This window comes from Doryrhamphus excisus, linkage group LG3, assembly GCF_037039965.1.
Source record: "Doryrhamphus excisus strain RoL-2023G ecotype Guam linkage group LG3, RoL_Dexc_Guam_v1.1, whole genome shotgun sequence".
NCBI classification, from domain to species: Eukaryota; Metazoa; Chordata; class Actinopteri; order Syngnathiformes; family Syngnathidae; genus Doryrhamphus; species Doryrhamphus excisus.
The window spans coordinates 19866985-19890913 of NC_136359.1; the positions used below are offsets into that span (position 1 = coordinate 19866985).

General features: G+C 40.1%; 2 protein-coding genes across 6 annotated transcripts in view; one reads left to right on the forward strand and one right to left on the reverse strand.

The window, feature by feature from the left end:
• The window catches only part of slc15a4 (solute carrier family 15 member 4), a 30288-nt gene extending 29275 nt beyond the window's left edge, over positions 1 to 1013 (reverse strand). Inside the window, exon 1 of one of the 4 annotated variants that reach the window (XM_058069592.2) lies at positions 875 to 1013. The gene's annotated coding sequence lies outside the window, so the exon portion shown is untranslated. Of the gene's footprint in view, positions 1 to 186; positions 597 to 727 lie in introns of those variants that run through there. The other 3 variants (XM_058069593.2, XM_058069594.2, XM_058069591.2) reach the window with 3 other exon arrangements.
• glt1d1 (glycosyltransferase 1 domain containing 1) lies at positions 464 to 22929 on the forward strand. 2 transcript variants are annotated; one of them, XM_058069598.2, is made up of 12 exons: positions 464 to 932; positions 3832 to 3983; positions 4106 to 4211; positions 7007 to 7058; positions 7858 to 7894; positions 8578 to 8634; positions 15027 to 15125; positions 16367 to 16416; positions 18272 to 18315; positions 18716 to 18831; positions 19772 to 19870; positions 22405 to 22545. In XM_058069598.2, exons 1-11 carry the CDS (start codon positions 865 to 867, stop codon positions 19837 to 19839), a joined length of 849 nt encoding a protein of 282 aa, XP_057925581.2. In that variant the 5' UTR covers positions 464 to 864; the 3' UTR covers positions 19840 to 19870; positions 22405 to 22545. The 2 variants fall into 2 exon arrangements, with proteins under 2 accessions (XP_057925581.2, XP_057925578.2); XM_058069595.2 differs by having other exon boundaries at positions 566 to 932; positions 18711 to 18831; positions 22405 to 22929.
• Positions 22930 to 23929: the final 1000 nt, after the last annotated feature.

Below are 23929 nucleotides of genomic sequence, written 5' to 3' on the forward strand. Positions count from 1 at the left end.
GTATTGTCTATTAGGACAGAGTAAAAGATAACTTGAACACATCTGAACCGAAAGTCCGGCTGAGAAAACGACTCGACATCGTCATATCACGTTAATACTACCGCGAAAGAGTTGTCAACTTAGTTTGAAGGTTATGCTAACTTACACACACAACTGTAGTTCCGTGTGAGTTTTGCTATACATTACCGTTTGTCAGACGTCCAAGTGGTGGATTGCCTCCATAAACGGTTATGTTGCTTATACCCTTCAAATGTGTACTTTGTCAACTGAGAACTGGAAGTCGTCCAAAAGTCTCACATCACAACCCCGTGACACACAGCACAGTCAACAAACCGTTGGATGCATTTGCGTGTGACTCCACAACCGATCTACAAGTCAACGGCTATTTTTGCTGGGAGCGAATACTTCGTCCTGGTTATTTGTAACTCTGCTCAGTCTCATATGACGTTGCAGCAAAAATGAGGAAGTGGCACGTCGGCATTTTCATGGTGTTTCATGTAACACTCGCAATATACAGGGGCGTGATAAACAATTACCAGCAGTACAGCTGTGTGTGCTGGCGCCAGAGTTTGTTTAAAAAAAAATTCTGTCGTAAAAAAAAAAAACATATTACGCCGACATTCGGCTGCGTTCAATGTTGCGTGTTTCCACGGAATTATATGGTAGACGGACATGTGAACAATACAAGTGAAAAGTACTGTACTCTAGTGTCAAGTAAGGCAGGTACGTCCTCTTTAGGAAACCCAGGAAACGTTGGGTCAGCCTTGCTAGCCTGCTACGTTAGCACGTTACGGCTGTAGGGTTTTTGCATGCACTAACGTCTATGAACATTTAGTCGGTCGGTAGTCGGTCATTATTGAGATCATGAAATTACTTTTTCTTGCTTGCCTCGAACCCAAAACAGGAAACCACACCACAGCTGAGCGAATCAGGTAATTCATTCGATACCGGTGCATTGCACTGTCCACTGAAGTGAACCTGCATTAGCAGTGAAGCAGAACAGAGAAGTTATATATACACACGCACACAAAGAGCAGACTGCATCATCTGAAGCAATGTTTACTGTATATATAAGTGGCTTGAAACGTGAAATAATTCAAAACTTGAATATGTTATATATTGTTTGTAATTATGTTCTGCATTCATTGATTTCTGAAAGCAAACAGTAAATTCCCCAAAATTACATTTATAGTTCAGGCACCCCCGTAACGAACTAGCTGTCGCTCTGCTGTCACTCAGGTAAAAAAAAACACCATAGCGGTGTTTACAGTGATTTTAGTGAAGATTTGAGCAACGTGTCAGTTTTGGATGAGCAAGAAACATTTGAAGATGAAATGGAAAACTTGCAGAACATGGGCTAAGACATGAAGATGAAGATTTGTTGTCTTCAAAACAGAATGGTAAGTGTTAATTACTCTAGAGTTGCTTACCTTTCAATTATTAATTTTAATCGTCTTCTTAATGAGCATAAAGGTGTTGTCATAGCCTTTTTGATGTATACAGACCAGACCAAAATCTTAAGACCAGTTGAAAAATGCTAGAATATGCATTTTGAGTATTTGCATCTTAATGAAGTTTTAAAGGGCACCTATTATGCTTCCCTCACTTTTCTGATCTGTAAATGTAGTTAGAATGTTGTATTCGCCTGTTAAATGATGCCAAAGTTTCAGATAATTAGGTTTTGGCATTTGGAAGTGAGCCCTGAAAGAGGTTTGGGATGGCTCAAAAGGCGTCGTAAAATTGTGCCTTCATCATGTCACAGAGGGGCAGACATCTATGTGGTTCATAGTTAGGAAGCACTTTGGGCATGTGACCAATCACAGCGGAGTGGGCATGCTGGCCGTGGGTGGAATAAATTAAAACAGACCATTTTGGCAGGAAGCACATATCAAAGGAAGCAAATTCTGCAAAATCTAATGTTTTCTGTGCAGGTTATTGTGTGGAGCTGCTATAGGAGACCACAACTCAATACGTGTCAATAACGGTCGAAAAATTGGCATAATAGGCCCCCTTGCAGTAGAGCTACAATATGCAGAAGAAAGAATGAAAAAAAAACTGAAATAAGTTTTTTTTCACCTGATCAAAAGTTTAAGACCACAGGCTATAAAAGGATAAAAGCATTTTCTGTCAGGCATTCACATGGTAATGCCCTCCTGATGACTAAAACTAAGAAACGCTCTGTTCTTCAATGATCGTCGAGCTGCATAAGCAAGGGCTCTCGCAGCATACCATTCCTGCTGAGGTTGGATGCAGTAAGACAGTCATAGATTTGCTGAAAGATCCCGAGCATTACGGAATAAAAAAGTCAAATGGTAGACCCGCAAAACATTAGACCTGCACTGAGCTGTAGGATCTGATTGGCTGTCTGTCAAGACAAGGCGGTCCTCGACCTGCGAACTAGTTTGTCATGAGTGGTGCCATAAACTATAAATGAAACTTTTGCAAATTTACCATTTGCTCACGAATTTAGCATTTGCTTTCAAAACAAAACAATGTAAAACACAATATACAATATAACATAACATTTAACCAAAGTTGATGAATCAGGTTAGGGACCCTTAAACTCCAACCACAAAGGTGCACTCTATTGTTTTATTGCAGAATTTACTCCAATTTAAATTCTAGACAACATTCAAAAATCAGATGCATTTAACACCAGTAATCACAGATAAGAAACAATCTGGTTGTGATATTGTCCAACACCCATCTTGTGTTCCAACATAGTCACAGAAAATTTAATACAGAATCAAATTCAGCACTGCAAAAGCATATTTCCAGGTCAAATGAACAGGACAGGAACTTGCCTTTAATTTCTCCCTTTCAATACAGAACAAGAGCAATGGCCATAGCCACCTAATCAAGATAAGTAAGTAGTGGTTGAACCGCCCACTCTTTGGTTAATTAAAACATAATGTACTGTGTTCATATTTAGTCAACCGATCTTGCCAAACAAGATGAACTTTGCACTTGAGGCATATTTTCCTTTAGTGAGCATGGCGGTAAAATGTCTCTTTTGATAATAAAGGTTGCCAACCCCTGGCCTAATCTATGATGTTGAACAATCTTTATTTTCAGGTCATTTCACAGTTGTTTTGTGGCTACCATGTTGCTACTCTTCACAGGTGATGCAAAGAGGAGAACAACTTGCAACTGGCCACCTTAAATACCTGTTCTCATGATTGGCTTCACCTGTGTATGTAGGTCAAGGGTCAATGAGCTTATCACACCATCAAACCAAGGGTGCCCAAATGTATGCACCTGCCTACTATTGCACACTTTCTGTCAATCCTATGAACTTCATTTCACTTCTCAAATATCACTGTGTTCGTCTGCTATATGATATATTTTAATTGAAATTGCTGATCCGAACAACCAATGATTTATAAAGGAAAATCTTGAAAATGATCAGGGGTGCCCAAACTTTTTCATAACACTGTAAATGAATAGAAAGACTGGAACTAATCCATCAACCCCAAGACATACTCACTCACTCCACAGTACATTCATGCATGTAATGAAGACAAATCAAAGATAAAGTCAATGAATTTGATCACACCTCCTTTGGTGTTGGGCAACAGTGGGTAGAACAAATGCAGTGGAGCCAACTCACCCTTGCTGAAGAGGTTCAGTGGGGGACAAGGGAAGTGAGGAGGAAGTGTTGTCCTGAAGTAAAATGGCAGTGTTTGTGCAGCTCGATAAGTAACAAAAAAAAAATAGCGAGAAATTTGATTGCATGTTGCATGCAAATCAAGATATGTTTATGCATATATAGAATAGTAGTCTAATAAAATATCTAATGCATTGTCCATATATGTATATCTATATTTACAGGTCCTACATTGAATCAGCGGGACACACTTGTGTGCTCCGCCATGCAGAAGAATTCCAATCATCATCTGATGTGGCTAACCTGCTGTCAAAAAATCTTGAATTTGATGGTGCACTTGCCATTCATCTTTTCAAAGCAGGCAGACTCCTCCTAGGTAAAATGCATGTTCCTCTTTCAATCGTTCAAGTCATCTCGTACAAAAGTCACAAAATTAAAACGTGTTATCTGTCCGACATCTGCTTCAACAAATGTCATTATGCATAATTTTCACAACAGACATTCAAGTACCCTTTGGCGTTATCTTTGGTGGAACAGACATCAATGAGGATGTGAAAGTTGAGAAGAAGCGTGTGGTTATGGAGAAAGTTCTTCTTAAAGCAAGGTGATGTTTTCACGTCATTATTTAGCTAACTAAATGCAGGATTTGATGATTCAATCAAATCTTCTAACACTATGATTGTGCAAGATTTGTGCAATTCAACATTTTAAGATGGCAACACTTTCAGCAAGGAAATAATACAATAAATGTACATTATACAGTGGTGTGAAAAAGCATTTGCCCACTTCCTGTTTTTTTTTTTTTTTGCATATCATCATCAAATAAATTTAAATATTTAACACAATGAGGAAAAAACTACACGGCCTAACCTATTAAGAGGTTGGGCCACCCATAACAGCAACAACTGCAGTCAAATGTTTGCTATAATTTGCAATGAGTCTCTTACAAAGCTATGGAGAAATTTTGAGCCACTCATCTTTGCCAGATTTTTGTAATTCACCCACATTGGAGTGTTTTCCAGCATGAACCGCCTCTGTAAGGTCATGCTACAGCTTCTCAATAGGATTCAGGTCAGGAATAGGCCACTCAGTATTAATTTTGTTTTTCTTCAGCCATTCAGAGGTGGACTTGCAGGTGTGTTTTGAATATTATCCTGCTGCAGAAACCATGTTGGTTTCACAAGCTTTTTCACACCACTTTATGTGATCCAAAATTTTGTTAAAGGGCACCTATTATCCTTTTTTCCACTTTTCTGACCCATACATGTAGTTAGAATGTTGTATCCTCGTGTTAAACTATGCCAAAGTTTCAGATAATCAGGTTTGCGCATTTGGAAGTGAGCCCTAAAAGTTTGGATGGCTCAAAATGCTCTGTTTCAAAAGACGTGGTAAAATTTATCCTTTGTGATGTCACAGTGGGGCAGACTTCCTTATATGGTTCATAGTTAGGAAGCATTTTGGGCATGTGACCAATCACATCGGTGTGGGCATACCCTGAGGTGGAATAAATTAAAACAGATCATTTTGGAAGCACAAATCAAAGGAAATACAGCTAGAATCGGTGCAGATTCTGCAAAATCTAAAATATTTTCTGTGTTGGTTAATGTGTGTAGCTGCTCTATAGGAGACCACAACTCAATACAAAGGGCCGAAAAATGAGCGTAATAGCGCCCCTTAAAATAAAAAAAACGAAGAAGTCACTCATCATGGACAGCATTGTGTTCAACTTTGGAGGTTTTACTGTTTTGGCTGCGAGGAGCATTAAAAGTAGAGCGTTTTTTTTGCTTTGTAAGTTCATTTAGAGAAAGCATTGTCTTTCATATTTAATAGTGATTTAAATTTACTGAACTATATGTTTATGTACATCTCCAAAGTACAAAAACCTCTGTACTCTTGATTTTGTTAAGATGAAAACAGGCAAGAGGGCATCTGTTCCACAGACCTAAGGGGCATGTAAAAAAAGCGTGGACACACAGGTCTTAAGACTTAAATCATCTGAATCCCTGCAATCCCTTGCTCACAGTCTCGCGTACAAACATTTACTATTCAGCCCATTACCACGGTGGCCATGAAGTGTAAAGAAAACTGTAAAAAACAACAAAAAAAAACAAATACAAATGTACTTTTTTACCCAAGGGATTCCATTTCAGAAAACTATACTACATTGTAAAAATACATTTAAAAAATGCATAGAATGTATAACTGGTACGCACTCCAAAAAATTACATGTTGCATATGTTATGCTGTGGGGAGATACAGAACCTAAGTCTAAGTCTTTTACATTTCTTAGGGAAGCAACAATGACCCTGCTTTAAATAGTGTTGAGCATGGGTTGGGTTGACCACAGACACCTTACTTGAGAGAAAAAAAATTCTGCTCAGTAGAGCAGAAAAAAGGAAACTAGCAGAACCATGGAGCCAAAACACACACAGATGGCACGAGACCTTAACAAGCATGGATTGCCCCAAAGAATGAGAGACACCACTGGCTGAACTAAATAAGGAAAAGTGGTAGAAAAAGAATGAATGGATATTTCTGAAAATGTTTTTACATAATGTCAGAATAAGTTCCAACACCGCCAAACTAGCACAGGTGAGGTGAAGATACAGCCAGACTGCAAATGGGAAATGCTGGTGCTGCTGCCAGCACTCAACTCCTCAAATTTAGCGAGCAGGGAAAACAGGAAGAAAGGCAATACAAAATAAGTGCTCTGATGTATCAAACACATTTGACCTTCTGGAACGGATTGTTTTTGCATTGTTTTTCATGGGAAAAGCTGATTTGGTTAGAGTACTTTTCGGTTAGATTCAGACCTTCTGGAACTGATTAATGAAGCTAACCAAGGTCCTACTGAATTTCACAGCCACTGCTACATTTCACCCATAAAACACACGCCAATGACTCCTTGATATTCTTTGCTTTCTTGTTATTACCATGTACATAAATGATCCTTCAAAACAAAGATATCATGAGCTATGTGATTCAGGGGTTGTACCCCTCATGATGCGGGATATGTGTAACCCAAAAGAGTTTTCAGCTGTGGAATCCGAATACGCATTTTACGCAGTCAGAATACGCATTTCCCAGTATGCTTTGCTGTAGTTCAAATTATCACTTTTGACTTTTTGGTCTTATTATGTGTAATAGTTAAAAGTGCACGGTGTACAGTTAAAATATTGTGACATTTGGTCTGAATCTGGCACTCTAATTAGGAATGGTTGTGAATTTTGTGCTGTAATCACATTGTTTGCAAAGCAGAACAACTCAATGCTATTATTCAGTTCCGCAGACCGGATGAAATTGCAGGGACTGTGTTGGTCTTACAATTTAAGGCAAATATTTATTTTTTACTGAAATGGCTTCTGTAAGGGTTACATTAAAGTGTATTTTTTTTAACAGGTTTGCAGCTGCATTTACAGACAAACTGAAGCAGGAGGCCATGTTATTTTTGGTATGGCTTTATTTTTTTTACTTTTTTCTATTATGTCTGCAATATTTTGACTTTTAACTGCAAAATAATGGCTTTCATGGCTTGTCTGTGGACCATGTGCCATATGTCTTAACTTATTTGCAACTTCTTACATTCACAGCATAAATATGTAACTACTACAAATGCAAGAGATGGTACTTCGATATCGATTAAATGTAGATCTTTACGCTTCTTATTTAGTGCACTCCAAGCAATTACGTTGTGAGAGCAAGCTACCTTTATTTTATTTTTTTTGCATTTATGACGCATCAACCAACACTTGACTACTTCAATAAAAATAACTGAAGGGCTTTTACTACACCAACATAGGTTGCCTGACATTAAAACAATATTGCAGTGTTTTATTTTCAGATTACACTCTAGCAATAATCTGCATATCGAGGTGGGTGGCATGCTTTATCTTTGTCATTTAGTTCTGGCATTTGGCTGACAGGACACACACCTTTTACAGTGTAAAATGCAACATGAGTGGATCCAGTGTGACAACACGTCAATTTCCTTTCCATCCACTCTTAAGATAATTGGAATTTCTACAAATCAAATTAACTACCTTGCTGAGAAGTTTATCGTAGAAGATTTAATTTAGTTTAAAATGTAGTCACGTCAAGATAAATGTCCTCTCCATCATTTTACACAGATATGATAGCGTGACTTAGTGTATAAACATTTTTTCTCCACAGTTACAGTACGGTATGTAAATGCACAATTGATTAAAAAAACATCTTTTAACCTCATGTCATTCTCCTCCACCACCCACTAGCATTGCCAAAGCAGCAAAATATCTGTCCAGCCTCAAGGTAAGCTCTACAGGAAGACATGACTGACTCACCAAAGCAATCACATTCACATTTCTCCCCTGTTAAGCTTTCACAGACGCAGAGTTATATTTGCTCTTACTATTGGCTATATATGACAATCCAAAGCACTTCCTCATGTTTTGTTTTGTTTTTTTATCTTTTCCTGCCAGGAGCTTTTTGTTTGCATATATTAAAATAATTGTGGGCCGACGACATGCATTTTTCAGACCAGTAAAATATTCTTATTATTTGTCTTTATGCATTAGCAAGCATCATTAAGGATGTCGTTTGGTGTTCATTTGGTCAGTACATGACAATTCAAACTGCTTTCTATGTTCTCCTCTCCATGTTAACACCCACCTTACTTAGTTGTGACATTATGCCAGAAGCTCATGGAGGTTGTCACAACTTCTCTCTTGTGACCAATCCAGAAAGTCCTCTCTGTCCTTCACCATTGGTGTCCACAAGGGAGAAGTGATACCTCTCTTTGCAATTGGTGATCTCTTTTTTTTTTTGTCCAGAATGTACAGGGCCCATAAGTAGCTTGGCACCTAAACGTCTTTCCAACAAGCTTCTGTCTCAGCCCTGTCTCCTAAAATTGTCTTCTTTTTTTCTTGGCTGAACCAGTGAGTCATTAGAATTTCTGAAATTTATATTGGTCTTTGTTTGCATTTATTTTAAAGGTATTGAGACACAAGTTGCAGAGGATTTCGACTGGACTGAATTCTTACAAAGTTCAGGTACCACTGTTGCTACTATTGTTGAACAAAAATTGTAGTACACCTGTCAACCACATCTGACGGCAATCACTGGCACTTTGCTCCCCACTGCTACACTCACAACTCACAACAGTAGCTATCTGATGTCACACATGTCACATCCCAGGTCCATCCATCCATCCATTTTCCTCTGCTTGTCCGGTCATGGGGGCAGCAGTTTCAGTAGGGAAGGCTTTCCCAGGCCAGCTGTGAGTCATAATCCCTCCAGCGTGTCGTAGGTCTGCCTTCTCCCGGCTGGTGTCTGAGAGGCATCCAGACTAGACGCCCAAACCACCTCAACTGGCTTCTCTCGATGTGATGGAGCAGCGGCTCTACTCTGAGCCCCTCCCTATATTTCAGGGTGAGTCCAGCCATCCTACGGAAGAAACTCATGTCAGCCGCTTGTATCCGCAATCTCGTTTTGTGGTCACGATCCAAAGGTCATGACATGTAGATGAGGGTGGGAACATAGATTGACTGTTAAATTGAGAGATCTGCCTTCTGGCTCAGCTCTCTCTTCACCACGATGGTCCACGAAAACCACATTGCACCTACTGTAGCCTCTTCAGCACACTGGAATAGACTTTCCCAGGGAGGCTGAGGACTGTGATCCCCTGTAGTTGGAACACACCCTCTGGTCACCCTTTGAGAAGAGGGGGAGCACCACCCTGGTCTGCCAATCCAGAGGTACTGTTCATGACTTCCATTAAAAAATATTGAAGAGACGTGTCAGCTAAAATAGTCCCTCAACATCCTGAGCCTTGAGGAATTAAGGGCGAAACTCGTCCACCCACGGAGCTTTGCCACTGGGGATACCTTTTGCCCCAGATACCGCAACCATGGTGATGGAACTGTCCGTGTTGGTGTCCTCAACCTCTGCTTCTTCTATGGAAGGCGGGATTGACAAAGGCTTCCAAGTATTTCTTCCACCATCCGACTACATATGTCCTTCATCCTTCCGCCATGACTGGCACCGCCTACCTTGCGGCCACAGCTCCGACTGCATCAGCAATGGAGGCATGTAATATGGCCCATTCGCTCTCGATATACTCAACATCCTTGGCCCCGGGTTACAATTGGGCTAGTATGAATACAAAACAGTGCATTTAGACCGTGCAAATAAATACATGTGCTCAGTGGGAGAGCTGTGGGGTTTAAAATAAACACCTGTGTGTGTAAAAAACATGAGTTCGTGTTTGTGAGGTCTAAATTGTATTTTTAGTCAACATCTGTCTTTCCTAACTTCCACTTCTTATGTAACTTTGGGTAGAAATAATAGAAGCAGAGTTTCCACCAAGAAAAGATCCATGGTAAATTAAATCAATTTTCCCCAATGAAACCTCTAATAACATCATATCATAGTGCATCATAACGGTATGCAAACTAGAATATGTTGCTTTGTTGCAGTACTTTTTCTAACAACAATTCAAATGGTGTATTTTATACTGTGTATCTTTTTTACTTCATGAACTTGGACTCTGCAAGATGGGGTCCACTCGAGTACCTTGGTGCCGTGTATAGAGAGCAACGCTTGATTAATAGCTCTCCAGCCTTAGGCCATTTGTCACCACATTTCACAACTGGTGAAAGTCATACTAATTGCCCACAGACTCTTCTCCATTAGTTATTCTTGAAATCTGACTCACAACATAAGTGTTCTTTTTCCCTGACGTGTTGCAAAAAGGTACCATAATTAGGCTTTATTTTGAGCTTCAAGCTTGGTTAAGTATCAGAATATATAAATATATATAATTACTGTGCTTCTAAAATGATAACTGCACTTATTTGGACACTACTGAATGAGAATTTAAACCTTGCTCTTTATTTGTCAGTGGGTGGCTTGTTGCTTTTTACAGGATAAGGCATCCTCTGTGACATAAATAAATTGGTACAAAGCTGTATAGGTGTAGTTGGTCTCTGCACACAATGTTTAACCAGCAGTGCATACGCTCTCTATACCTTATGTGTTCGCCTCAGAGCTCTCTTTGGATTGATTTAGTTGCTCAGTCATCCCTTGCTTCTAACAAATAAATACGTGGAGCATTTCTACCTGACTGAAAGTACTGTACGACTGGTGTGTTTCATCTTTCAGGATTCACAGTGTATAGTTTTTCAAAGTGACTGATTGAAGAAAATGATCTATGTCTTTATTCAAGTCTGGCCTATACTTTGTAATCAGTCTGTCCTTATAATAAAAGCAAAGAGTGCAAACAAACCTTTCATCTGATCTGGGCATCGTTTGCTAACTCGGTTGTCAGTGGTTGTCTGCAATAAATTATACAGTATATTGTCTGATGACAGCCACTGCCTCTTATTGCCACAGTGCCAACGTGTCTCTCACGCTGTGACTGTGACACATGGTGTCATTATTTTGTTCTTGCAAACAATGGTGTGTATTCAAGGAGAGACGTAGATGAACTTGCATAAATGGCCTCTCCCGTATTCAGATGTCCTATGTCCACATTTCTCCTTTGGTTGATGACAAACAAAAAAAGCTTGTTTATTCATAGAGGGGGTGGGAGGAGAAGGATTTTACCCTTCGTGGCTCCCTTGTTTCTTTTTTTTTCTCATTTTGCAAAATTACAGCTGTCTTCCATCTTTTCCCTATGTCTTCTTTTAATATCAGGATTTGGGTGTGTATCTGAGCTGGTTTGCTTTGTCATGCTTTTAATCAATGCAAGATTGCTGAAGACATCTAGGAGAATTAGTGGCTTTGTTGACAATAGGCTCTGAGGATCAGGGTCAATGCCCAGACTCCACGCTGTCACTTTTAGAGACCCTTTAATAGCATTAAAGATCTGCCTTGGCCTCCTGATCTGGACTTAACTGGCAGCAGGGGATTTCTCTTGCCTGTCATGGAACTCTCAGCATTTGCTTTTGTGGATGTTTACAGTATCAGTGCGAGGTATTTGCTTTTATTCACAGGCAGATTTTATTAACAGACTAATAAAGCAAGCTTTTAGTTATACGATGTGTTGACATATATTTTAACTGCATACACTGCAGCAGATTCACACCTTTAGAACAGGGGTCTCCAATTAAAATAGAGTAAGGTCCGTTTATGCATTTTTTTCACAGCAAAGGTCCAGAGTGCAGACCTGACATGTCTGAATTTGTCATACTCGGCATGCAATTTAAATACTCTTGTGTACTTCACTACTCTCTATTTTATTTCATTTTGCTGGTTTCAGTTTTGAGTTCAGTACAGACAAATAAATAGGAGTTTCTCAATAGTATTTGTAATTATTTTTGTTTTGTCCCCCAGTTACAGAAAGTAATTGAGAACCACTGCCTTACTACACTCAGAAAATCTACAACAGTACTTTACCTTTGGGTAAGATCTCTGCAGCAGACCACTCCCATCAGTGAAAGATGTTGTTTAGTTCCAATATCCATCCTATCCTTAGTGAAGAGTCATTTGAACATTGCTGTGCTGTAAATACTCTCGCAGCTTTTTCATACTGGGTGCTCCAGTTTCAGAGCACATGAGACAGCGCATTGCCCCTGGATTTTCACCCACAGACATAACGGTGGGTTTTTTTGTCATCTCTAAAAGCAGTCTACACAGGGGAAGCCTATCCTACCCAATCCAAAACGGAGTATAGGCGTTCAGTACTATTTATTGATTGAGTAAATAATATAATTGGAAACACCTGAGCAATAACACACATCTGGCAGACCCCAAAACAACTTTAGTGACATCAGCAAAAACCTGATATTAGGAGTCACAGTATCACTATCTACAGTTCATAGAAGACTTGATGAACAAAAGTACAATGGCTACACTGTACTGTACTACTACACTGTAAAAGAAACTCCACACAGAGATGCCAAGCGGATAATTTAACCCAGGTCTTCCCGATTTCCTGACTGTGTGGCCTACATGCAAACCACTTGTCCACCGTACGGCCTAATTTAGAAGTTCAAAGGACCGGAAAAAACTGGCTGCAGCCATCTCGCCTCCTAATGCATTACAGCATTGGCAGGGTCCTTTACACACATTTTTTCGGCACACCTTCAAATGGACAAGAGACAAATTGTTTCCCATTGCGAGAGTTGCAATGCAATGTAAAAACAATAGACATAATTAGCTGACTTTCTTTAGATGAGCCCGTCCACTTCATCATGCAAACGGTTCACCCACTCAGCCGAGCAAGCTTTTGGAGCCTGAGTTGAACCAAAAAAGACCCCAAAATTTGAACCAATTGTGGAATCAGGACAATGGAAAATCAAAGCATCAAAGAACCAGCTCCAAAAAAGCTCTGAACCAGTTGCAGTGGAAAAGGGGCAACACTCGTGGGGCTGGTTTCCTCAGTAGGAATGGAAGTCGGGGGATGGGAAGGTGTCAGTGGTGATTTGTGGATTGCTCATCTGGGGGAGTGTGAAGACAGGAGTGGTAGGGAAAGGGTCAGCAAGGATCCCAGCACTGAATCTATTGAAGAACATATTCAGCTGGTTGGCTCTGTTTGGACCCCCATCCGACTGTTTGGCCTTGATGTTGAAGCCAGTGATCATCTTCATGCCCTTCTACATGGCCAGAGTGTTGTTCTGCTGGAGATTGGCCTCCAGCTTCATCCTGCAGGCATTTTTACACTCCCTAATCTTGACATTAAGCTGCCACTGTATCCTCTTTAACTTGTCCTTATCTCCAGATCAAAAGTCCTGCTTGTTCTTATTCAGCATATCGTTCAGGTGGCTGGTGATCCAGGGCTTGATGTTCGGATAAGAACGTACAGTTCTTGCGGGATGTCAGAGTTTTCACAGAAGTTGATATATTCTGTGATGCAGTCCGTGATGCTGTCAATGTCAGATCCACGAGGCTGACAGTGCACGTCCCAGTTGGTGGTTTCAAAGCAATCCCGTAGAGCCTGGCTGGCCTCCTGGCTCCACCTTCTAACTTTCACAGTGGAGACAGGCTGCCTCCTTACAGTAGGAAGATACTGAGGTGTTAGTACTAGGTTGTGATCTGGCCGTCCCTGGTAGGGCAAGGCAGTGGCACTGTATGCATGCTTTGAATTAGCATATAGTAGGTTCAGAGTTTCATTCTCCCATGCTCAAAGCACAAATTGGTGGAAAGTGGGCAGAACGGTCTGCAGAAATCCCCAGAAATTAGGTGTGTTTGGCCTGTTTCCTAGCAACAGTGGCATGGATCATTTCACACACTGCAGCCTGTTTAAAGGTGACCGTGTGGAGGTGGTTCACACCTGTAACTACCTGGGAGTGCATCTGGATGATAAACTAGACTGCACTGCCAACATGTGCTCTGTGCAGGAAAGGGCAGAGCCATCTGTACTTCATTAGAAGGCTGGCCTCCTTCAACATATGCAAGAAGCTGCTACAGATCTTCTACCAGACTGTGATAGCTTGAGCCCTCCTGTATGTACACCTCTTGACAAACTGGTGAGGAAGGCACTGGCACTGAGCTGGAAATCTGTGACAGACCAAAGGAAACTCAAGAGGCTCGTTTACATGATGGACAGACAGCATCATCCAATGCACAGCATCTCCCGACAGAGGAGCAGTTTCAGTGACATTACTGTCCTGCTTCACTGAAAGACTGAACCTATCATTCGCCCCCCACGCCATGCGGATTTTCAACACAAAAGAGGTATATAAGCTGCAATGTTGCTCTCACCCAATGTTTTCAATCTATGTCAAAAATAACAGAATTGACCACACTGTTATCTTTTCCAAAGATGTAGCTGAATAGTTCTTCTAGGTCAAACATGGTAAGCATTATGCTTGGTAAACTGTTCATTGCCAAAGGGGTCTTCCAGTGTAGCTTCCAAAGCCGCAAAACTTTACCTGTTAATGCACTATAGCCTCTATCATACATGCTCCTCATCCACCAGACAACTGTGAAAGAATGAACATAGACATGCCAAGTAGCGGATGTCAGGTATGACTATCTGGTGCTGTTGTATGCGTGGGTGTGATAATAATCCAGATTTGGTATACGATTTATGCATCCTGAAAGTCAGATGCTGAACAGTATCATCAATGTCACTGTTCTGCCAATCTCCAAATAATCTCAGAATTGTATCCAACATCAGGTGAATTGGGCCATGAGCTGACTCAGTCGTGTTCCTTCAAACAACTTGACATCATTATTTCTTTGCCAACAAATGCTCTAGCCAGGTAGTTATGTCTTACATTTATTAGGCCACAGGCTTTCAGTGCCTCCCAATTTCCCTGCTGAGCATTACAACTCTGATCAGGGAATTGTGCGCACACATTAGTCACTGCCATCTCATTTCCTTCATGACCTTGGGTGATGTATCACTTTCATTACCTGCCAATGTACTTGGGATGTTCATTATGCAGTGTTTTGTTATTTTAGTGCTGTTTTTCCTTCATGTCTGGCCTCTCTCCAGGTATAAGTGGTGAACATGTGGAACGGCTCCATGTTTTCCTGTTGATCTGCGGCATCAGAAGAATCAAGGACCCTCTGTATATAGTGGAGAGTTTTTCAGGTGCATTGCACATTTAAACACTCGCTTTTATTTTTGGAACTTGACAAAAGATTTTTAAAGACGCTAAACAACCAAAACACCCTAAAATAGAAATACAATTTTCAAAATAGGACTCATTAATGAGTAGCTGCACCATTCTTGTTAATCACCTAAAAAAATGGTTTGTGCATGAACAGATTTTTGTAAACTTCACTTGTCATCCATACCCAAATGTTTTCAATTTGATTTAGATCATTGAAATATGTAAGTGACATTATTTCTCTGGAAGAAGTCATTTATCAGACAGGCATTGAACTGCAGTCAACTGCAGAGTTGTCTCGTTGAAAAACACAGACATGACAGATGAGGGCCAGCAGCAAATGTTTCACAAAGCCGGCTGCCGTTTGACGCCCCTACACAACCTGGAGCTCTATTATTCCTTTAAAGGAAAAAGCACCACAGATCATAATGGTGCCCCCTCCACTGTGCGGTGTGGAAAACATCTCATGTGGGAACTCATGCTAGTAACAATGCACTCAAAGAAAGAAACATTTTTTGCTTTCAAGAGATCATGATGGAGTGAATACCCGAGAGATGATTGTGTCGATTGAAGCCACCGTTTTCAAGGCTGTCATCTTAAGCTTTTGATGGTTGTTAAATTGTATTCTTCATTTTGTATTTTGGAGCTCAACTTACAACCTCATGCAAAATGTAAATTCTTGCAATTTTTCAACTGGTCTTAAAATTTTGCTCAGGAGAGAATATACAGGGTCCGGTTAATCACTAATTTGGCAACACTCTTCTTGCTCAATATTTAATGTAACATAAACTACAACACACAACACTTTGCTTTTTGTGGAAACACCTGCACCCACGGGCACACCTTATTTATTTTCTACCACACGTGCAGACCACTTTGATTAGAGGTCACATGATAAGTGGTTACCATGACAACATGAACACAAATCGTTGAGGCCAAATAAATAACCAAACGAGAGCACATCTCAACAAACATTGATCCCCTTTGCTTCATCTTCTTATCTGTCAGCCCCAGTGAGTTATAATGTGTTTATGAGCCAGGTAGCATCAAGTCTACGAGTAGTGTCTCACCCACAGCACCACATTGTTAATAAATATTATATAAAAAATGTATTTGTAATGTATCTGTTAGCTCAATCTGTTGAAAATGCAACACAAATAAAGATGTAGGTGCTGTTGGTCCTCCAGCCCATCTCCCAAATTGCCTATTGTGTGTCTTTCAGAGTGGCACAGTGAGAATCCCCAGCATGTTCTTATTATAATTGGACCAAGGGTAAGTAAACAGCCTTAAATGTTTCGTTATTTGTTTGTCCTCTCTGACTCCAACATACGCCAGGTGTTTCTTTCTCGCTGCATCTTCACTCTATATACATTTAATACTACTGAAACAGACCCTGGAGCTTCAAGCAGCTGCTAATTGGACAGAGTAGAGATAGCGCTTTAACTATTTAGCTGCAATTGCAGTCAGCACTGAGCATGCATTTTCTCCAAACAGGCTGAGAGTCATCAGCTGTAGTGCCTTTCCTGTTTGCTTTTGTGTCAAACTGACATCTGCTTACTGCATATTTCAGATAAGCACTTGCCTAACTAGTCGTGTATACAGTAGAGCTTTGTGTCCTTTTTAATGCACATGGTTGAGCCTTGATCTGCACATGCACTGACACATGACACATGGCACATGACATAAATTGCCCCTTTCCGTGTTGGTCACCCTCTTGCTTCTGTCCACGGTCTCATTCCTTCAACTCAAACTGTAAATGGATTAACCTTGATTTATTATATTTAGGCAGTTTTCCAAAACAGATTACACAAGTGCCTCATTGGCCAACAGCAGCTTCCCCCTTTAATAATTCACTTTCAATTGAACAGTGTGTGTCTTCATCTCCTTCCTAACTGCTTTGATGTGACACCGGTGCATAGTGTTTTTGTCATGGTTTGTTCCACTTTATTTCTCTCCAAAACAACAGTATTAGAAATGGCTGAGGGCTTAGCGACTCTTTCAACATTCTCCACTGGGCTTTGTTTTTGTTAACGATAAATAAAACAATTCAGTTGAAGCAGGGATGATTTATCCCAACACTACTGAATCACGATAAATGTATTTTTGCATAAACATAAACATTCAAGTGTATTCATTTTGGGCTGTGCGGTGGACAAATGGTTAGCATGTAAGCATCAGGAGAGCGTGAAGACCTGGGTTCTATTCCCCGCTTGGACATCTCTTTGTAGAGTTTGCATGTTTTCCCCGTGCATTGGTTTTCTCCAGGTACTCCGGTTTCCTCCCGCATTCCAAAAACATGTATGATTAATTGACAACTCTAAATTGTCCATAGGTATGAATGTGAGTGTGAATGGTTGTTTGTCTATATGTGCCCTGTGATTGGCTGGCCACCAGTCCAGGGTGTACCCCGCCTTTCACCCAAAGTCAGCTTGGGTAGTCTCCAGCATACCTACAACCCTAATGGAAGGATGGGTGTATTATTGTCCGAAAATATTTTTGGGCTCTCACAGTTAAGTCAATATAAACATTGTCACCATGCATTAATGAGGGAAATGTGGAATCTAAAAATACTCATGACTGGATGAGACATAAATTGCTCAAGCTGATGTCACAAATCCACAGGAGAAAAATTGTGGTCAATTTGTCATGACACATATAACTCATCGGTCCCAGCACAACTGTTTTAAGCATTGCCTTTTTTTGTTGAGAATATGTGTATAAAATATTATTTATTTATTCTCCTTCTGAGAATAAAGAATGTATATCTCCTTCTGGTTTCACTTATCTACCAGCTTATAGTACCATGCTTAAATGCATTCTTAAATATGAATGCACTTGTGTTTCTATTTTCATGTGCTGTACAATATAATGACAAAGTAGCAGCTTGCTTGTCGACATCTTTGACCTAAATTGATATGCAGTGACTTTTTGTTAGGGTAAGCTAATGCACACAAATCCCACATTGCAATTAATCAGATCGGCCATCCACCCTACCCTGACCCCAATCTCTGAAAAATACAGGATTTTCAGAAAATGATTTGCTCTCGGTACAAATCATTAAGCGTGCCATTGTGTAGTTGGTCCTCCCTGTTTTCTTAATTATCATGAATGCTTGTCTGTCTCCCAGATTGATCCTGTGCTGAGTGATGCAGTCGAAGCTGTTGTTAGGAGGTAAGTGCTTATTCAGTTTTCATTGCCAGTTGCACACTTCAAAGACCTTGCATTTTGGGAAGCTGCCTGAGATTTCTTCCCCAAAAAAATGTTAGACTCTATACAGCAATTGGCACGTACAGTTATCCCTTAGAAATGTGAAGTGCAAATTTCAGATGGCTTTTTTAATCTTCTCCCACTTGGTAGTCTGGGTAGATCTGTTCAGTTTTTGCCATGGGCTTTCACCACAACCACGGTTACCCACTCTGGTTAGTACTTTACCTGAACTCAGTGTGCATGTCACATGTTGTGCAGCCGTGTTCCTTGCCCCGAGCTTGTCGCTGCTGCTCACGATCATTCACGCCTTTGTGAGCCCTGAGTCACGCCAGAACTGAGCTTTGTCACTGCTTCTGCAGAACAGCAGGGGTCTTCTTGGCTCGGGAGAGGAGCCAGCCGGAGCTTCACGCTGCCATGAAAAGGTGCTTTGCTGTGGTCAACAGTTCCATCTCAGAGGGCATGTCAGCAGCTATCTTGGAGGTAAACATCTTCAGGCCTCATGATTAATTTGGCAACAAATCACCTGATGAAAGTATTGAAGCCTTTTCACACCAAATGCAAGATCAAATATGTCATTTGTGATATTGCACTAAATATATTCATTGTTTAATAAGTCACAGTTGTTCATGTTTATGACTCCAGTTTTATTTCTGAGCAAGCAAAATGTGCAAATCCATATAATCTCTTTTAAACACTCTTGATTAAGACAATCCACTGTAGGCTTAAGGTTGGGTTAATATGTTAACATGTTTTTCTCAACAACCTGCTAGAAAGCATTAGCAGACACAGATTCTTAATTCTGAAAATGAACTATAACAAGAAGCTATGATAAACAAATTATTGTAATTATTCTAGGAGGAGTCCCCCGTTAAATAAACATTCACTGTCACATGACACGGTATATCTTGCAGGAATATTACCGCATTCACCGAAACCTTTATGGCAGACGAACAAATAAATAAATCAATAAATCAGCTTTTATTGTTCCACATAGAGCTCAGGGTCAATCCCATGACTATATCAGTCTATTTCTTGTATAACCTGGACAAAGTGCATGTCACTTTATGGATAACACCATCCATCCATCCATTTTCTATGCTGCTTATCCTAATTAGAGTCATGGGGTTATGCTGGAGCATATCCCATTAAATAGTATTAAAATAGCTTTCAATCGGTATGTTGGGGCCTCGAGGTGTGGTGGGTGACAAGGGTGGCCTTATGTGAGTTTATATTTTTTTCTTGAGACCGAAAATTTCCAGCACCCCTGTCTGTGATGTAGATTTTTTGTATAAAATTCTTAAGGCCCTAGTTTGGCTAGGGGCCCCAATTGTACATGTAATGAACATGTCACATATGTCACACAAACAAGCTTACCAGTTAAAAGACATCTTGCATGGTTTAATGCTGTGTGTTCCGACAGGCCATGGATCTAGGGCTACCTGTGTTGGCCAGGAACATCCCAGGAAATACAGCTGTGGTGCAACATGAGGTCACTGGTCTGCTATACTCTTCCCCTCAGGTAAATACTGCAGCTAACAACACTGATTCCATGTTGCCATCTTGCAAGAATTTTGCCCCATTGGATCTTAAGGACGGTCTAAGTAGAGCTTCAAAATGCAAAAAGAAGACTTCTGTTTATGGCCGCCATGTAGGAAGACGCGCGTCACGTCCCTCTGCTGCTAATTACTACAAATCGTTTAAATTACAATTGACCACAAATGAACTATGCACTTCTTGCCTGTGACACATCCTGTGAAGCTGCACAGGAGCCTTTATAACAGTAGCAGGAAAACAATACAAGTTTTCCTCAAGATCCTCCGAGATGACAGGCAACAGAACCGTTGTCTCCCCCAAGCTCTGCTTCTCTGTTTATGAGGCAAGCTCAGGCAGACGTTATTGGAGTTGGTGGTTTCCAGCAAGAGAACAATAGCTGTCAATGGCATTTCACACAAGACTGTTTTTTGTGAACATGAACGTGAAATATCCGCCGGGAAAGGTGCGTTAATGTCGGACACCACTGTGCTCACCGATGTCTGGAACATGTCATTTTTTTTTTTTAGATCTTCCAGAATCTGCACCTATTCCAGCTGCATGTCATTGTATTTGTGCTTCCCGCCAAAACGGTCTGCTTAAATGAAGAGAGCTAATTGAAAAGTGTATAGGAGCTACTGACAGCTCATGAACTACTGGCTGGAGACCTCCGACTCCAATTTGTCAGGATCAATACCAGCTTTGCTTCTGCTAAGAGGTACTTCTGGAACAATTTCTAATAATAGTACATGTTCTAATTTGTTACTCAATCAAGATAATGGAAATGTGCAATTTAATATAGTCAAAAATGTTTGAGTATCTTGGGATTCAAATCCCACCGAATTACGATCAAGTTACCGATGCTAATTACACTTCTTTAATGAAAAAAAGATGTCATTACCAACATCAATAATTGGTAGAATCAATATATTAAAGATGGACATGCTACCAAAGCTCTTGTATCTCTTTCAGAACGTACCTCTGCGACCTCCAACAGATTCATTATCTGGATTGAAAAATACTTTGTAAGATTTATATGGAATAACAGGAAGCCAAAGCTCAGGTTATCTCTATTGTATTTACCATATGACAGAGGGGATTTAGGATGCCCTAATCTGACCTGGTATTACCAGGCGACATAAATCATGTTCTGTATCATGTTCTGCTTTTCAGCAAAAGACCCTCCCCGTTGGACCTATATTTATATTCTAATACAATGAAAAGGTTATTAAATGAAGCGTGGCATTTCTATGTGTTGTTTCCGTGCTAAGGGGGTTGTTTCTCTGTTTATGGCACAGTCGGTTGTTTTTGGAAAACTCATAAAAATATGCAAAAAGAAGGAATGGGACTGCGGCAAAACATTTTAGTAAGCCATTTATTGCAAACAACCGTTAAACTGAAATAGGTTGATCAAAAGTTTAAAACCGTAGTTAAAATAGAATGTGCCGTTTGAGGCCCTGCACGACCTCAAGCTTCATTGTTTAAGGTTGAAGGAAAAAGTACCTCAGTTTGGAGTTGACAATTTGTAGTTGCCAATTAACCTAGCATGTTTTTGGAATGTGGGAGAAAACCGCAGTACCCGGAGCGGGGAATTGAACCCAGGTCTTCCTGATCTCCTGACTGTGTGGCCAAATTTCAGTCCCAAATTCTTCTTTTTGCATATTGAAGCTTCCCTTAACCTCCTTGAGATCCAACAGTACAAAGTGAAAGTTCATGCAGTTTTTTAAACGGTTTAAAAATTTTGAACAGGAGTGTGTGAACATTATCCATTAAAACAGTGTTCATCATTTCAGTATAAATGTTTGAACATTTATTTTGTGTAATCCAGATAAATAAACCGCAGTGTTATTTGTATGTAATACAATAACACAAGTTAAAAGCTAGAGCCATGTGCACTCAAGCTCGGAAGATGTAGTGGCAGTAGGACATTGGTGGTGCTCTGATATATCATCCGCAGTTTGGTATCGGCCGATATCAGTGAAAAAGGACAGTATCGACATCGGCTGATACTTGTAATTGATGGGTATCAGTATCAGGATCGTATCTGCAGTATAAAATTGTGATCCGAACATCCCCAGGATGACAGGGCTCAACTGATGTAATTGAAGCTGGAGTTACTTTTCGGTCTTCACTGAGTATTGATCATTTTTAATTGGTCTAGTCTTTAGCATCACCCCCACCACCCAGCAGCTCTGTGACATATGGTGGGTAATGATCTTAAACACTGGTAGTTTTTTTTCTCCCTGTTCTAAATAAAATCTAATGAAGTGGCAGCTAATGTAGGACAAACTGAAAAGGTCCATTGGACATATTTGGACCTGGAGCAAAAAATATCTCCATCCCTTTGAAGTATTTACATATCAATGCAAATGCTTTATCTGTATTCGTCTCTTATGTCTTGTAATGTGGCTTTCTGCTAAAAAAAAAAAAATAAATAAAAATCCCTCTTCAGGCAACTTTGGTGGCAAGCTTCAAGTGGCGTTTGGCAGTAAATGAGATTTATTTTGCCTCTATCCCTGCCAGGAATTTGTGCATCAGTCTCAGAGGCTGTTGTCAGATCATGAGCTGAGAGCGAGAGTGATAAGGAATGGAAAAGTCTACGTGGTAAAGCATCACAGCTTGAACCAGGAGAGAGAAACTTACCAGAGGCTGGTGGACATGCTGCACTAGGGCCACATCGGTCAGCTCCTTTGTTTACTTTGGCACAAACACGGGTATTTACTTTATTATGTTTTGGGCTTTTATTGGTGTTTTCCTTTGGCACGACTCCCTGGGGTCTTATTGACTTTTATTTTGGCTGCCTTTTTTCGCGTATAAACGTTTATATTTCTGTTTTGTCAAAATGGTGATTAGGGTTGGGCGATATGGACTTCAGCATATATCACAATATTTTGGGGTTGTATAAAACAATATGAAATTCAAATTCAGTATTTAAAATATATATATACCGTATTTTCCAGACTATAAGTCGCACTTTTTTCATAGGTTGGCTGTTCCTGCAACTTACACTCCAGAGCGACTTATTAAAAATTGAAAAAAAAAAAAATATATATATATATATATATATATATATATATATAATTTCACAGACAGCCACAAGAGCTAGACTATCACATCGATATCTCCTACTCCTTAACAATTCAATATTTAAACAGTAGACATTACAAAGTTAGGGAATGGCGTAAAGCGAATGCTACTCTTCCTGCCATGATGAAAACTAAACAGTTACTGTACTTAAAACTGTTATGTTACATAAACACTGGACACCTTTTCTGTTCAATGCTAACGTACACCTATTCAGCCTGTTCTCTATTCTTTTATTAATGTTAGAACTTGCCTTCCAAGATGATGTAATGTCTGTTTTGGTCAAATAGTTTGTAAAAATAAATTACCCGCAAAAAATGTGACTTGTGCGACGTATATTCCGGAGCTTAATACCTTATTTACGGAGTTAAGACGTCAAACAGCGCTTTTATTTAGAAGGCTGGAAGAATGTCTGTCTGAGGAGTTGGGCACAAGAATGAACGTGCTTCCAAGTCTAAATTAGGCATTATGAAAGACTCCTTACATTAAAGCGGTGAAGATTCTCATCCAGCCCGACTTGCACTCGCAATAAACTAAGCCAATATCGCCAGCTTCAATTAATTCCGTGTTTATCACCCTTTCATCCTGTTGAGTTTGGGAGGAGGCGGTTTAGTGTTTACAATGAGTGAATGACAAAATTTCATTCATATTTGCTTCCGTTTATCATTTATATCGGTATAAGTAATTTTCTTACAATTTGAAGACTCTAGACCGGTATATAAAAAATATCGCCCAACCCTAATGGTGATCCTTCAACACTTTGGCTTGACAAATTATTGATGACGATGAGTCGTTTTTTTACTTGATCGGGACTCACGGGTACTTGTTAGCTCGTCCACGTACTCACTGCTTCTTATGCTGTCTAAATTAAAATGCGCATGTTCAAATTTCTGCACATTCGATTCACATCACCTCAACTTAGTAAAAGTCATTGAGTTTCCTGTCACTACTGAGAATCATGTGA